General features: G+C 53.6%; 1 protein-coding gene across 7 annotated transcripts in view; it reads left to right on the top strand.

The window, feature by feature from the left end:
* Nucleotides 1-4,003: 4,003 nt before the first annotated feature.
* TNPO3 (transportin 3) overlaps nucleotides 4,004-16,413 on the top strand; it is a gene marked incomplete at both ends in the record, with an annotated part of 42,336 nt that continues 29,926 nt past the window's right edge. For all 7 annotated transcript variants that reach the window (XM_082015454.1, XM_082015455.1, XM_082015452.1 and 4 more), the window contains one exon: nucleotides 4,004-4,129. In XM_082015454.1, coding sequence (XP_081871580.1) covers nucleotides 4,004-4,129 — 126 coding nt within the window. The remainder of the gene's footprint in view (nucleotides 4,130-16,413) is intronic.

The raw sequence follows: 16,413 nt of genomic DNA, 5'->3' as shown, positions 1-16,413 counted from the left end.
GTTCTATTACGTTACGTTATGTTATATTATGTTACGTTACATTACGTTACGTTACATTACGTTACGTTATATTATGTTACGTTACATTACATTATGTTATGTTATGTTACATTGTTACATTAAGTTACATTATATTATATTGTTACATTATGTTGTTATGTTATATTATTACTATTCTGTATTTTTGTATATAATATTAAAATATACACACTATATGTTGGTATGTAACAAAATATATTACTATTGTATATTTTTGTAAGTATTGTGTATACTTACATCACTAGCTGGAATTCTGTGATAACTTGTAATATACATATATTTGCTTTATTCTTGTGGTTTTTACATAGATATGGGTATGGGTATGGATATGGATATGGATATAGATATGGATATGGATATGGATATAGATATGGATATAGATATAGATATGGATATGGATATGGATATAGATATGGATATGGATATGGATATAGATATAGATATGGATATAGATATGGATATGGATATAGATATAGATATGGCTATAGATATGAATATGGATATGGATATGGATATGGATATATATAGATATGGATATGGATATGGATATGGATATGGATATGGATATGGATATAGATATGGATATAGATATGGATATAGATATGGATATGGATATGGATATAGATATGGATATAGATATAGATATGGATATGGATATAGATATGGATATAGATATGGATATAGATATGGATATGGATATGGATATGGATATAGATACTTGCTCTCCTAGTGCTAATGTTGTAGCGACATGTGGGAGAGAGAGAGAGAAAACTCTGTTCTAGTCCATTCCGTTATGTCACGTCATGCGCCAGGCTTGGGGAGGAGTGGCTGGAGAGCTGCCCGGTGGAAAGGGACCTGGGGGTGCTGGCTGACAGCCGGCTGAACATGAGCCGGCAGTGTGCCCAGGTGGCCAAGAAGGCCAACAGCGTCCTGGCCTGTATCAGGAATAGTGTGGCCAGCAGGAGCAGGGCAGGGATCGTGCCCCTGGACTCAGCACTGGTGAGGCCGCACCTCGAATCCTGTGTTCAGTGTTGGGCCCCTCACTCCAAGAAGGACACTGAGGTGCTGGAGCGTGTCCAGAGAAGGGCAACGGAGCTGGTGAGGGGTCTGGAGCACAAGTCTGATGAGGAGCGGCTGAGGGAACTGGGGGTGTTCAGTCTGGAGAAGAGGAGGCTGAGGGGAGCCCTCATCGCTCTCTGCAACTCCCTGAAAGGGGGTTGTGGTGAGGTGGGGGTTGGTCTCTTCTCCCAAGTAACCAGCGACAGGACGAGAGGAAATGGCCTCAAGTTGCACCAGGGGAGGTTTACATTGGAGATTAGGAAAAATTTCTTCACCAGAGGGTGGTCAGGCATTGGCACAGGCTGCCCAGGGAGGTGGTGGAGTCACCATCACTGGGGATGTTCAAAAAATGTGTGGATGTGGCACTTCGGGACATGGTTTAGTGGGTGTGGGGGTGTTGGGTTAACAATTGGACTTGATGATCTTAAGGGTCTTTTCCAACCTCAACGATTCTGTGATTCACCTGCAGGGATGGGCACCCTCTTCCCTTCCAGAGGGGCTGGGGTGCGGTTACACCTTCTCCAGACCTTACCGGAGGAGTCCCTCCCCTCCCTGTTAAAACGCTGTCTCGGATGCTGATAAGCATCACCCCGGTTCTGGTGGGATCTCTCGGGCCTTCGGGGAGGGGAGTTACACAGGGAATGAAGAACACCCCGTCCTTCTCCACCCCGAACACGAGCAGTTACGGCCGGCGTGGCTTCAGGGCCGATGTGACGGTGTCCTACATGAGTCGCTTCTGGGCACAGCCTGCGATATTTCTATAAAAATATAGAAATAGGCACAGAAATAGATCTTTCTATAAAGCCGTAGAAATACAGGCCGTAGGCCCCTGGGTTGGTGTTTTCTCCGCAGGGACCACGGAGTTTTGAGTGGGAGGATTTGCCACCCTCAACGAACGCCTTACGGTCTGGGATTTCAATACATCCATGCTTAATATGCTTATAAAATGTAATATATCGCGTGGACCCCGTAGCTCCTGTCCTACACCCTGTTCCTCCAGGACACCCCGTGAACGGCTCCGTTTTGGGTCTCACTCCTCTTTGTTGGGGTCTTTTTGTGCCAGATCACTTGGGTTTAGCAGCAGGGCTCCGGTCTCCTACCAGAGTCGGTATTTGGACCAAATTTGGACCAAGTTTGTGTCTGGATGAGCCCCGCATCGGTGTTTGGAGCTGGAGTGCGGGACGGAGGCGGCTCAGCCCCGAGCGCAGGGGGGTCCAGCTCCCGGCGGGTCCCCAGACCCACGTGCCGGGCTGGGGGCACGAGGGGGGCAGGAAAAGGAGCATCACCCCCGATTTGGGGCTTCCCCTTGCTCCCCATCCCTCCAGCCGAGGTCGCGTCCTGGCCACGGCACCACCACGGCGGGGCGCGGGGCGCGGGGTGCGGGGCGCGGGGTGCGGGGTGCGGGGCACAGTGCAGCCCCCGGCCCCGTGTCGCTGCGGCAGCTCTTTTCCCCGCAGATCCGCAGGTTTGCTGAGCCCCCGAACTCCGGATACTTGGAGACGGGTCAGAAAATGGTCCAGATTAACCCAAAGTGACCCTGTCCCGTGGAGGATCCCATTTTTCTGACCACGGAAGGTGCCAGAGCTCTGTACACAGAGGGGAGAGATCACGTCTTCTTCCCAAGTCACCCCCCCAGGTCTCCTTATCTCCCCCCATTTTCAGTGGGAAGAGGGCTTTTTTTTCTCCTAAAAAAAGGAGAAGCCTCCGTGGGGCTGAGGCCACAGGAAAGGGGGAGTGGGGCAGCCCTGTGGGGCTGGGGGGCTCGTGGGAATCCAGGGGAGGTCAGTGCAGGATGGTGCTGAGTTATCCCATGGGGAGAGGGGGGACAAGGGGACCCCGGGGGCTGGGAACGAGGGTGGGAAAGAGGACTGGGACCACCCTGGGCTGCTGGGACCAGTGGGAATAATGGAGGCACACTGGGCCAGGCTGGGATAAGGGGCCTGGGGGTCGAGGGGATGCCAGTGGGACAGGCTGGTGTGACTGGGGGGCAATGGGACCCCAGTGGGATGGGGTGGTGGGACTGGGAGGGGTGAGGTGACCCCAGTGGGATGGGCTGGAGGGGCTGGGGGGGTGAGGGGACCCCAGTGGGACGGGGTGGTAGGACTCGGGGTGGGTGAGGGGACCTCAGTGGGATGGGGGGGGGTGAGGGGACCCCAGTGGGATGGGGTGGTAGGACTGGGGGGGGTGAGGGGACCTCAGTGGGATGGGGGGGGGTGAGGGGACCCCAGTGGGATGGGGTGGTAGGACTGGGGGGGGTGAGGGGACCCCAGTGGGAGGGGGTGGTGGGACTGGGAGGGGTGAGGGGACCCCAGCGGGACGGGCTGGCGGGGCTGGGGGCGATGGGACTCCCGCAGACCGGGCTATGGGGACCGGGGTGCCAGGACCGGGCGGAGGGGTTGCAGGCGGGTGACGGGTGCACCCAGACCGGGCTAACGGGACCAGCTGGGGGGCGATGGGCCATGCCCGGGGAGGGTGGGGGGGCCCGTGCGCTCCTTCCCGCCGCGGCGGGCGCGTCCCTTCCGCGTGGGGCCGGGCGCACCCGGGCCGTTTTGCCAGACGCACCCCCGGAAGCCCGGCGGGACCGTTCCGGGCGGGGCTGGCGGCAACCGCTCGGCGCCGGGCGGCGGCGGGACGGGCCGAGCCGGGGAGGGCCGGGACGAGCTAGGGCGGAACGGAACGGAACGGAACGGAGCGGGGCGGGGCGAGGCGGAACGGATTAGAACGGAACGGAAGGAAGCGGCACGGAAGGAAGCGGAACGCGCGTGACGGCGGGCGCGTGTTTCCGGGGGGGGGGGGACCCGCTGTGCGGTTGCACCGCCCCGTCCCGGTACCGGAGCGCGCAGGGCGAGGAGATGGCGGCGGGCGGCAGCGGCGGGCGGCGCTGAGGGGCGGCGGCGGCGCAGCCATGGAGGGCGGCGGGGGCAAGCCCAGCCTGCAGGTGGTTTACCAGGCCGTGCAGGCGCTCTACCACGACCCCGACCCCAGCGGCAAGGAGCGGGCGAGCTGCTGGCTGGGCGAGCTCCAGCGATCGGTGAGGCCTGGTGGGGAGCGGGGCGATGGACCGGAACGGGGTGGGAGCCGGCGGGGACACGGGGCCGCCGCAGTCCCGGTGACTCCTCGCCCCGGGGAGCCCGGCCGCGCCTGCTGGGTGCCCGGTAGCCGGCGGGGAGGCCTGGCCCCGCCGCGGGCCGCTCCCCGGGGCTCCATCCGGAGCGGAGCGGGGGTCGTTCGGGTAACGCCGCCCTCCGAGCGGCCTTGGGGAGCCCCAGCCCCGGCCTTTGTCGGCTCCCTCCGCGGCTTTGCTCTTCAGTAACAGGAAAGACGGGGCTGACACGTGTGGCGCGGCCCCTCACGGCGCCTGGGAAGGAGGAGCCGAGTCTGGGAGGTGTTGGGAAAAAATTTGGGACTCACCCCGATCTTCTCCCGCCGCCTGAGGTGAGGGGGCCAGTAGGCACCCCACGCCGGAGCCGGTGGGGAGGCATCGCCCTCCTGGCCCGGTGTCGGTGGGAGAGGCCGAAGGCATCAGGGCAGAGGACGATGGAGCCAAAGCTCTGTTCCTCCTCCCTGAAGCCTGTAAGCGACGCGTGGCGAGCTCTTTCTCCCCAAACTTTAGCCTTAAGACTAAATTTGGGAGTCAGCATGTGTTTTCTGGCCTCGCATTGTCCTGGTGGAAACAGACTTGTTCCGTGTCGCTTGTGAAGCTGGGGGTGACTCTGTTCTCTCCTCTCCAAAGCCCGTTGTTTCTCCTTGTTGTCTTTTGCGCTGGCGCATCGCTCCCCGCACGGCACCGGTGCCCTTTCTGGCACCGTGGTCCGTGGTTGTCCTCTGCTCTTCCCCCAAAACCTTTGGTGGCTGCTGCTGCCTTCCCAGCAGAAGCCTGACGAGTTTTATCTCGTGTGCTGCGGCTTCAGGAGAAGCGAGTCTCTGGTCTGTTTCTCTCGAAGCCTGAATCCCATGGAGCAGAGCAGGGAGTTCCCCTCCTTGGCTCCCTCAGTGCCTCCCAAGAGGGTTTCACAGAGCTCCTTTCAGCTCCATCACCTTCCCACCAGCTGGTAAATCTTTAGACTGTTTGTTCCCGATTCACCTTTTTCCTCCCCGCCCTCCCCCCTTTTTTTTTATTTACTTGAGCACCCCACACAGAGTTACATCCCCGGGTACCACGAGAGTTTGCAGCAGCGTTTCTTCCCACAGTTATTCCGTGAAGCGAGGAAAAACCCACCAGTTGTGTGTGTGTGTATTTAGGCAGCTGCTTTCCTTGTTTCACCCACCCCAGGAAGGGGGCTTCGCCCTTCAGAAGGCTCTCAGGGAGAATTTGGGTTCTGTGAAGAGGCTGAACGCCGATTGGCGGCAGGTCTGAGCCCACGGCGGTGTTTCGGTGGGTCTGAGCGCCGCCGACTGCGGCTGTGCCCATGTGAAGATCTAGTTTCAGTTGAAAGAGGAAGATTATTATTTCAGAGATGATTCCTCTGCCAGAAACAACCCAAATCTGTGGTCGCAGCAGCAGGTGCTCCGTGTTTGCTGGCTGCCGCATCCCTGCCCGAGGGGGCCGAGAGCAGCCTGAGGACTCCAGCTTCTGTGCTGCGTTAGCGTACGAGGGGAGTTAACGAAGCCGCAATTAACACGGGTCCATTCGTGGGGTAGGTAGCCATTTCGCAATGTGCTTGGAGGGGTTCCCGATCAGCCATTGGGGCAGAGTGGAGAATCGGGGGTGCGTGGGGGATGCAACGGGATGAAGAAGATGGATTTCACCCATGCCAGGATGGGAGACTGAAGGTGGCTCCTCTGCGTGAGAGCTCTGCGGGCTGCGCTCTGGCTGCCCACACTTGGTACAAACTGCCCCATGAAAAGGAGAGCTTGCAGTGTTTGGGACTTATTTTTTATTTTTTAATACCCCGACCACCCGTAAGGATGGGATCTCTCTGCCTGTGGAAAGTCTTGGGGGCTGTTTTTGCTCCGCTGTGCTTTCTTTGGGCTCTTACCTGTGTTGTCCAGGTTGTTTTTCATATAAATCACAGGCTCCCTTACGTGCTTTTAGCCTTTGTGTTCCTATGAGGCGTCTCTCTGCGCGGCTCCTCTTGGCTGGCTCCGGCTGTCACACAGTCTCCAGCGACTGAACAGTTTCTCTGCCCAGCTCCTTTTGTCCTGCCGTGCAAATAAGCGCGTGTGAAGCATCTCAGCTCCCAAACCAGAAAACAAAGGGGATCCCTTTGTTATTTTCCAGACCTTTGGGCACTCCGGGGCACAGCTTGGTTTCATTCAGCACATTCGGCTTGTGTAACTACTCTTTACTGAGTTTATTTCAAGTTTCAGGCGCAAGCTGGAGGAAGGTGGGCGCTTCTGGTAGCATTAACTTCAGAACAGATAACACATTTGATTTGCCCAAGGCCTGGGGGCTGTCCAGCCCCCTCGTTCTTGTCGAGAGAAGATCACGACTGCTTTCAGAGAGGTGCTGTCGCGAGCTCTGCAGCGATGGTTAACGAGGCAGCCTGGAGCCAGCCGATGCCGTGCTCGTCGCACCGTGGTGTCGGCGTGTGTGATCTTAACCCCGTGGTAAGTGGGAGCCCGCAGCCGCCCTGGGGTCCCAGCACGCCCTGGCCGTGGTAAAACTGCCTGGTAGCTTTACTGATGGGTATGGGGATGGTATTACGCTGCTTCTTAGCAACTTCTCCCCGCAGGTATGAGGTTGTCTGATCCCTGTGCTAAACGAAAGCTCGTGATAAAAATATTGTGTGTAATGGAGGGTGGAAAGCTGCAGGTAGCTGAGGGTTGAGGGCTCATTTAACGTAATTTTTTTCATAAAGGGGATAAAAGAAGCTTCGGCTGCTTCTTTAGGAGACGGGGTGGGGGAATTGTGCTTAACAAGCAGTGCTAGCTCCGTGCCCACCGCTGGCGTTGCATGCTCGGCGGGGCGCAGTGCTGCAGGATTAGTGCTGCCTGTGGCAAAGCAGAGTTTCAAAGCAGGACGCGTTGTGGAGTACAGTAAGAGGATTTGGGACACAGAAGTGAGAAGTTTGCTGATCGGTGGTCGCAGGATGTTCGCTGGAGCAAGTGCCTGGAAGATACGTTGTAAAGTAAAGGTCTTTGTGCTTCTTTTTTTGTGCGGAGAGACTAAACTTAGGTATTTAAGTAGCTGCATTCCTCTGTACTCATGAAGGCAAGCGTAAATTGCAGCCTTAGCCGTAGCAGGAGCCGGCCAGCTTTCAGGTTGGAAGGCCAGCCCTGAAATTAAGGCCTTTCCTCCTAATACAACTCATTAGCCGTCGCAGCAGGCACCGTTGAGGATGCAAGTACTCTTATTATACCTCTATTTTATACACCTATAGGGAGAGAGAGTTTATAAGTGTATAATCTAGAGGTTGTTCTGCCACCCTCCATCCTTAGAGCTCCGTGTCCTCCCGCCCTTGCAGACGAGGGAGCTGAGGCGGCAGCGGGCGAGCGTCCTGCTCGTAGCAGGCAGAAGCCAGCTCATGGGATGTGCACGCTGGGCTGTAGCTTTTAGGGGAAGATTGAAAATAAAAACTCCCTGGCTGTCCTTCTGCACCCTTCACCCCTCCTCCTCTCTCTTTAACGACGTCTTCCTGAGATGCGGTGTGCAAGGCATCAGCTTTATTGAAGGTACGACCTCGGCCATGAGCTTCAAGCGAGGATTTTGTGCCCAGTAGTTGACATAACAATGTAAAAGCAGGGAGTGTGCTGGGTTTTGGTGCCTGACTTCTCTGGCTGGGTCAATAGGGAAAATAACTGATTCTCCACTTCAGCTGTTTGCTGAGCGTCAGCAGTGACGAGCCAAAGACTTGATCTACTTGGCTGCGCTGACCGAGGGCTTGCGTGTCGTTACTGTCCTGTAAATAAGGCCTCCTTGTACTTCAAGGTGGATCAAGTCGCTTGGATTTAAGAACCTGAAGGTCCTTTCTTTGGACTCTCTTCTGTTCACAAACCATCTCTGTGCAAATGACACCGTCACTGAATATTTCTTAAATATTCGTCACTCCGTGGCGCTGAGAGGTGTTGGCCAGCTTGCTGGTAGTGACTGGCTTGGGTGCGTCCGATGTGTCCACCTGCTCCCCCTGCAGCATCGTTTCTCGCCTTTTAACCGCTAATTATTTCAGAGGAACGAGGCATGCCGGAACGGAGTATCCTGAAGAGCAGTTGTGAGCTTGCCTGTGTTCTGTGCAGTGCCGAACAAGTCGGCTGTCAGTAAAAGTTTACCTAAACTGTCAAATTCGAGGATCATTCAACCAGGGAACCTACACGGTGTGTTTGGAGTTGCATAAAGGCAATTCCAGACTAGTTGGAGGTTCTTTAATGCAGAAGAGCTGTACCAAATGTAGGGATTCAACTTGTTTCAGATGTGTGCAGCCTTCTGATCCCAATTTCTTCAGCGTTTCTTCATTAGCTTCTCTTTGGAGCGGAGCGTTCGTAAAATGTGCGGTGCAGATAAGCAGCTGCGGGCTGGTGTCTTGTTTCTTTGGTGTGGGTTAAGTGTAGGTTGGTTTGTGATTTAATGTAGATTCGTAAAGTGCTTTCTAGGAGACGGAAATTATCTGTGGCTCTTAGCCAGACAGGGTTCATGGAAGTGACTTGTTCTGATATGGATTTCCTTTGATCTGCCCATAAAATTAATTTATTGATAATACTGGGTAGAAGTATAACCCCCTAAATAAATTAAAATAAACAGCCAAACAACTTTTACCAACTGAAGCATGCTGGAAATCACACTGGAACCCTTTCCCAAACCATTTTAAGGGAAATAAAAACTTGCTGCCCTTGCATACCGCGATCGGTGCGTGTGTGGAGAGGGGCCCGCGAAACGCATGAGAAACAGATCGTCTCTGCGAGGAGGACCCGGGAGGCGAGCAAAGGCAGGCGCTCGCTGGCTTCCCTCTTCTTTACAAACACTGCTTAAAGCTTTTTCATTTTAGGACGATGACAAGAGAAGTCAGTGTGAAATCCCTGCGTCGCCTGCAGCCAAGTGGCCGAGGGAGCCTTTGGGTGCCGGTCAGCTGCAGCATCCAGCACGGCCAGCGCTTACCATCCCCTTCCGAGTTCCTCGAAGATGTAAAAGCAGATGTTACAGATCCGTTTTAGTGTCTCGGGCAGCCTAAATTTGTTTGGTGTTGTCACGTCGCTCATCCTTTGTATGCGCTTGTGGCTCAGTGCTGCTTGTTGCTTTGAGGCTGGCGCGGATTGGGGTCGGCCAACGGACGGGGACCCTTCATCCCAAACCAAAGAGCTGCCTGCCAAAATCCATGCGTGGCCCTGGCAGCCCCGCACCGCTTTGCCTCTCTCCGCGCTCCCTCCTGCTGCTGAGTGGCACGGGCACCGTGCAGGAGATGTTTGAGCTGCTTGCCCGCCACTTGGCTGAAGAGCACCAGGCTCATCGCTCTTCTAAATGCCAGACTCACTTTCCCCCTTCCCTGCTTGAAATAACGTCACAGGATCATGGGAGAAGGCACCTTTGAGGGTGTCCAGTCCACCCCACTGCTCAGAGCAGGCTTTGAGCTTAGATCTGGTCCCATGGCAATGACGGTGGGGCTGTCGCTCAAACCATCCTGGTCAACAAGGATTCAGTCTGACCCAAAATTTGTCATTCCGCTTACCAGTAAAGCCAGTACAAATGAGAAATCCCCAGATTCACAAGAATGCTTGTCGCTGGTTACCCCAGTAACCAAGTACCCAAGGATGGGGCTACTGGCCTTGATCTGATGGGCTTTTTTGTCTATTGGGGCGCTTGGCTGGTTGTACTGGGCCTGAGGGGCTGCTGCAGTGGGATGTCTGGAGGTCTGTTTTGGCACATCCGGAGGAAGCACAGGTTTGAAAGTGTTGTTCTGGAGGCAAGCTGTTCATTTAGCCGCCCTCGCCAGAGCTGGAGATAACCAACATTGCCTGCTGAGCCCTCAGGGGGTTTTTGAGAGGTGATGGCATCTTGACAGAGCTTCGGAAGAGGATCTGTGTGCCAGCACGTGGAGAGGAGACCTTAGTGACCCTCTGTAGAAGGGGCATCTCATTCCCCAGTCACTGAGATGCTCCAGACTGCAGGGTTGTGTTCAGCCCAAGTCGTCTACTGATGCTAGTCCTGCGTTTTTGAAGCGTTAAACACTACGCGTCAAGAAATTTGCCTATATCTGGCCAAAAGCAGCGGGTAGAAAAGGCTGCAGAGGAGAGAACGATGGGTCTTCTGGACTATCAGTGAAGAAGTCAAGTTTCCTGACCAGCTGAGTAGCCTCCTATGATAAGATGGCCAGCGTGTGGATGGAGAGAGCAGTGGATGTCCTGTTCCTTGATGTTTAACGAGGCTTTCAATGCGGTGTCCTACAGCGCTTCTGTAACAAACTGGAGACAGATGGACCCTCATTCTTGGGAGAAACTCTCAGGATCACTGGGCTTAAGCAGTAGTGGTCATCGACCTGAAGTCCAGCTGGTGGCCAGGTATGACTGGCATTCCTCAGGGGTCGAGGAATGTGTGAATGCTGCTGAATGTCTTCACTAATCACCTGAATGACAGGACAGATGCACCCTTGGCAGGTTCATGGATGATACCAAGTTGGAGGAGCGGTTGATACGCTGGGGGCAGGGCTGCTTTTCCAAGGGACCTCGGTGGGTGGAGGAACGGGCTCACGGGGACCTCGGGCGGTTCAGCAAAGGCCAATTCAAAGTCCTTTCCCCAGGATGCAATAACCCCATGCAGCAGGTCAGCCTGGGACAACCGGCTGGAGAGCAACATTGTGGTTTTGGGTTTAGGAGACCAAGTTGCCCCTGGGCTGCATTAGGATGGATAAACCCTGGAACAAAGACCAGGGTTGAGGCACTCTCCATCGTTGGCGACATTCACAATTGCCCTGAATGAGCTTGACTTAAGTTGCTTCTGCATTGAGCAGGGGGTTTGGCTGGAGACCTCCAGGTCTGCTGCTTCTAACCTTATTCTTAGGTTTTTCTGCTGTCTTAACAAAGCCGCCTTTGCTACGGTGTAAATCACCTGTGGTAAGGACTGGCTGTGGTAGCAGTTGAATCCTTTCAAGGTAGGAGTGCGAGATTATAATTTGAGGGGAAAAAATGCAAGTTGGAATTGATGTGTGGAAAAGGAGAGAAAGTTCAGGGACCTTTCCTGGACTCCGTCCCCGATCCTGGCCTCGTGGTGAAACCGCGTCTCCAGCACACAAGCTGCCATCCGTTTTCTGAATAGCAAACACAAGTCTGGCTGGCAGGCTGGCCACTGGAAGATGCCTACCTTTCCTGGACCTCTTAAATCATCTTCAGAATCTTCGCAAGCAGAAGACTTGACTTGGAAGGCACTCTCCTTGCCTAAAGCTTGCTTGAGCTCAGTGCAGTCTTGACCGTTAGAACCGTCCTTCAAAAAGCCTGTACGAGACCCTGGGGAGCGGCTGCTCAATAGCTGAGAGGGTTTGCCAACTGTCTTGGTTTGGGAATTATGACCTTGGGCATATCATACTTTGGAGGTACCATTTGACTGAAGAATGGGAACAGACGGCTCTTTGTCGGAAGGCCAGGGTGTAAGAGAAACACTTGGTGTCCGCCTTTCAAGCGTGAAGCCTCCCCTGTTTTCGCAGCTTTATGGCTTAAGCCAGTCTTTGTCTAAAAAGGACTCATAAAATTCAGGGCTGTGTTAGGAGCTCCTCTGGCTGCTGCTTCAGCTTCCATATAGCTGGAAGACTTGATCTGCGGGTAACTCTTCTGCTAGCTGGGTTTGAATGGACTGAATGCTCCTTTTTCTCAAGTTGGCTTCTCCGGGAACACTTACTTGTCATTGAAGGTTTCTGGCTGGAATGAGTGAAGTTGAGCTGTTATAAGCTCTTTCCAACATTGGCATCCAATGTGGTACAGCTCTGAATCCCTCTCTCTTACTCATGGTTTCCTGCTCTGTACTAGGAGATTAAATTCAGGTGGAACTTGCTTATTTCTGGTGCCCTTCTAGTTCTAAACTGGTTTTGGATCTTTGGGAGCAGCTAGGGCCTCCACAGCTTTGCACGTCTGCATAGAGCCCTTTGCACGTCCTTTGGTTAGGTGTGTGTAGCCAAACTCCATGATTTTTTCTTAAATTCACATCTTGAGTCTTTAGATGCCTCGTATTTTGCACTGAAGGGACGCAGCGAGTGTTTCACAGAATCACTAAGGTTGGAAAGGACCTTCAAGATCATCAAGTCCAACCGTTAACCCAACACCCCCATGCCCACTAAACCATGTCCCCAAGTGCCACATCCACACGTTTTTTGAACACCTCCAGTGATGGTGACTTCAACACCTCCCTGGGCAGCCTGTTCCAGTGCTTGACCACTCTCTCGGTGAAGAAATCTTTCCTAATCTCCAATCTAAACCTCCCCTGGTGCAACTTGAGGCCATTTCCTCTCGTCCTGTCGCTGGTTACTTGGGAGAAGAGACCAACACCCTCGTCGCCACAACCCCCTTTCAGGTAGTTGTAGAGAGCGATAAGGTCTCCCCTCAGCCTCCTCTTCTCCAGACTGAACACCCCCAGTTCCCTCAGCCGCTCCCCACCAGACTTGTGCTCCAGACCCCTCCCCAGCTCCGTTGCCCTTCTCTGGACACGCTCCAGCACCTCAACGTCTTTCTTGTAGTGAGGGGCCCAACACTGAACACAGGATTCGAGGTGCAGCCTCACCAGTGCCGAGTCCAGGGGCACGATCCCTGCCCTGCTCCTGCTGGCCACACCATTGCTGATACAGGCCAGGACGCTGTTGGCCTTCTTGGCCACCTGGGCACACTGCCGGCTCATGTTCAGCCGGCTGTCAGCCAGCACCCCCAGGTCCCTTTCTGCCAGGCAGCTCTCCAGCCGCTCCTCCCCAAGCCTGTAGCGTTGCATGGGGTTGTTGTGACCCAAGTGCAGGACCCTGCACTTGGCCTTATTAAACCTCATACAGTTAGCCTCTGCCCATCGATCCAGCCTGTCCAGATCCCTCTGCAGAGCCCTCCTGCCCTCCAGCAGATCAACACTCCCACCCAGCTTGGTGTCATCTGCAAACTTACTGAGGGAGCACTCGATCCCCTCATCCAGGTCATCAATAAAGATATTGAACAAGACCAGCCCCAGAACCGAGCCCTGGGGAACACCGCTGGTGACCAGCCGCCAGCCGGATTTAACGCCGTTCACCACAACTCTCTGGGCTCGGCCATCCAGCCAGTTCCTCACCCAGCAAAGAGTAAACCTGTCCAAGCCACGAGCCACCAGTTTCTCCAGGAGAATGCCGTGGGAGACGCTGCCAAAGGCTTTACTAAAGCCCAGGTAGACAACGTCCACAGTCTTTCCCTCATCCACTGGGCGGGTCACCTGGTCATAGAAGGAGATCAGGTTGGTCAAGCAGGACCTGCCTTTCATGAACCCATGCTGGCTGGGCCTGATCCCTTGGTTGTCCTGCACATGCCCTGTGAGCACTCTTAAGATGAACCGCTCCATGATCTTCCCCGGTACGGAGGTCAGGCTGACAGGCCTGTAGTTCCCAGGATCCTCCTTCCGGCCTTTCTTGTAGACGGGCGTCACATTGGCAAGCCTCCAGTCGTCTGGGACCTCCGCTGTTAACGAGGACTGCTGATAAATGATGGAGAGTGGCTTGGCAAGCTCCTTCGCCAGCTCTCTCAGTACTCTCGGGTGGATCCCATCAGGCCCCATAGACTTGTGGGTGTCCAGGTGGCTTAACAGGTCCTTGACTGCTTCCTCCTGGATTATGAGGAGTACATTGTGCTCTCCATCCCCATCTTCCAGCTCAGGGGGCTGAATACCCTGTGGATACCTGGACTGGCTATTAAAGACTGAGGCAAAGAAGGCAGTTTCTGTGGGACACTCGTCTGTCTTCAGACTCGGTCTGATCAAAGCCAGGCTCAGACTTTCAGGAATGCTTCCTGCCACGCTCTGTCAAACAACAGCAGCTCTCGAGATGTCCAGGCAATTCTTTGTCTTTGTCCAGCCCTCATCCTTTGAAATACGTGGTATCCATTTTCACTGCTCTCTTCATCTCCACTGTCTCCAGGGTCTCGTCAGCTGAACTGAAGTAGCTTCTGGCAGTTGGTGGGCCTGGAGGAGTAGGTGGTGGGAATCGGCCATGTCCCTCAGGAGCTCTAACATTAGCTGGCATAAGCTTGTTCCCTTAAGGATGGTCACTTCATAGTACTGGGGCCAGAAGGTGATGCGGTGCCAGCAAGGGGTCCTGTGTGGGCTGGAGAACAGCTGAGGTATCCGCAGGGAAGGCGACGGTCCCTTTTCTCCTGGAGATTTCTGGGGTGGAAACACTGTGGTTTGGGGACCAGGCCCACGACTGGAGCTGGGGAGGTGGTCCTGCACCAAGGCTGGTAGATGTCTCCTCCTATATAAAATTCTTCTACCTCTTGGGCAGTGTATCTTCAGTGCAGAAGCAGCAACGTTACTTAGCTTTGTCATGGTTTCCAACCTCCCATCTGAGGTCCTCTCTGAATTTCCTTCTGGCTGCAAACTGCCCAGCTCTTCTCTCCAGGAACGACGCATCTCGCCAGCTCTGTTTCCAACCAGCTCCAGGGCTGAGGGTCTTTGCGTCAAGGTTCTTGCGTCAAGGCTGCATTTGTGCAAGAGCTTGGATGACATCATCGTGAGTGCTGAAGAGCAGACTTAACGTGTGGGCACGTGGCTGCTTTTGTGGGTGCGCTCTGTGAGGATGGGGCTGGAAGCCTTGATGTAGGTGTAGATGGTTTGGGAGTGGGGTACTCATTCTGCTCAGTTGCATCTTTCTTTCTCCTCCCTTGGAAGAAGGTTTTTATTTATTTAGAACTTGCTACTCTGGCGCTTTGTTCATGACTCGTAATGCTTCCGTAGCAGGCTCCAGTCCCCCAGCCGATGGTCTGGATGCCACCGGCACAGTGAAACTCGCTAGGCATTGGTCCTCTTTCCTTGCAGAAAAGTGATGGAACTGCAGGAAGTGCACAGTAAAATGCTGAAAAATACATTGATTTTTTTTTTTTGCAAATGTTTTCAATTATAATATTCTGGGGTAATATAATGCTACAAGTCGTCTCTAAACGAATGCCTTCTCGTTTGTTAAAATTGAAAGAAATACTGCTTTTTTTTTTTGTGGGGAGGGTTTTTTGTGTGAAGAAGGTCCCTAGGCTCGCCTTGTTTACATCTTTGTCTCTTGTTGTTACGGCCGTGTAAAAACCCAACTCATATTTCATCCCAGTATTAAATGTCAAGCTGCAAATGTTCTGGGCTTTGGGTTGGGGTTTCAGTTTTTATCTGCCTCTAGAAGCCGGGTGCACCAAGGCAAAGCCCTTTGGGTGGTGATCTTCAGAGCTCAACAACAAGGGCTTGAGCTGCTCTTCCTGGTTTATCCTCCTTTTATTGCTCAATTTTTACATCAAAAGTAAATGATGAGGATAAATTGACAGTAAAAGAAGATCTTGTTCATGTGAGCAAGACAGCGTGCAGATAGATCCTGGGGGACTGCAGGAAGCCAAACTTGAAGCCCGCGGGCTCTTAGGTACAGATGGGAATGGCAGCTCGTGATTTGTTCATGACATTGCCATGGCGCTCGGCGCCTTCCTCCCTGGGAGCATCGGTACGTCTCTGCAAGAGCGCTTTGGCTTCTGACTGTAAACCAGCCTCAGTTTTATGTGAAAATCCTTTCATAAAGTAGTGGCCACACCATATCCGAGCTATTTGGAATACGATTGGTGTTAGCTCCCAAGCACAACAGCCTCCAGGCAAATGCCTTTGCTCTAGAAGGGTCTGCGCAGTAGGATGTGGGAGACATTAAGCAACAAAAATGAAAAATAATTGGGGTTGGAAAGTGAAGATTGCTTTAGTTTGAACCGATAGTTGATAAGGGCCTGGGGGGTGTCACCCTCCACGTGGTTAGGGAGGGGGACGTTGTCACCCGGGCTGGATTAGTTCATCTTGGCGGGATCTCTCTGGAAAGCGGGTTGGAGCCAAGTCTGCTTGTAGGTGAAAATGAGGAACGAGCCTTTATAGTCAAAGCTTCCAAGATGCGCTGAATGATACGCTTGCAGAAGAGCCTTGTCTGCCCCTGTGTGTTCTTATGTTCTCAGTAGGAAGGCAGTTTTTATTTAAAAAAAAAAAAAAAGAAACCAAAAAGCCCACAAGAGGTGGGGTGTTTGCGAAGATCTTCCTTGCACAGTCGGATGGTGATGGTACGTTGGCTTCCTTCCCACAAGCGCTCGTCATCTGGAGGATGCTCTTAACTCGCTTTTTTAGCGATCTGGTGGTCAACGCTAGAATCTAAACTCACTCTCTTCTGACGTCTTGGAAATAACTTTTGTCGTCATGTGCCCAGAAAAAAATCCGCAAATAACGTTAAATCT

Source organism: Phaethon aethereus (assembly GCF_964289735.1).
Source record: "Phaethon aethereus genome assembly, chromosome: 1".
NCBI classification, from domain to species: Eukaryota; Metazoa; Chordata; class Aves; order Phaethontiformes; family Phaethontidae; genus Phaethon; species Phaethon aethereus.
Note: the sequence above shows the minus strand (reverse complement) of the source record. Positions and strands in the feature narration are given on the sequence as shown.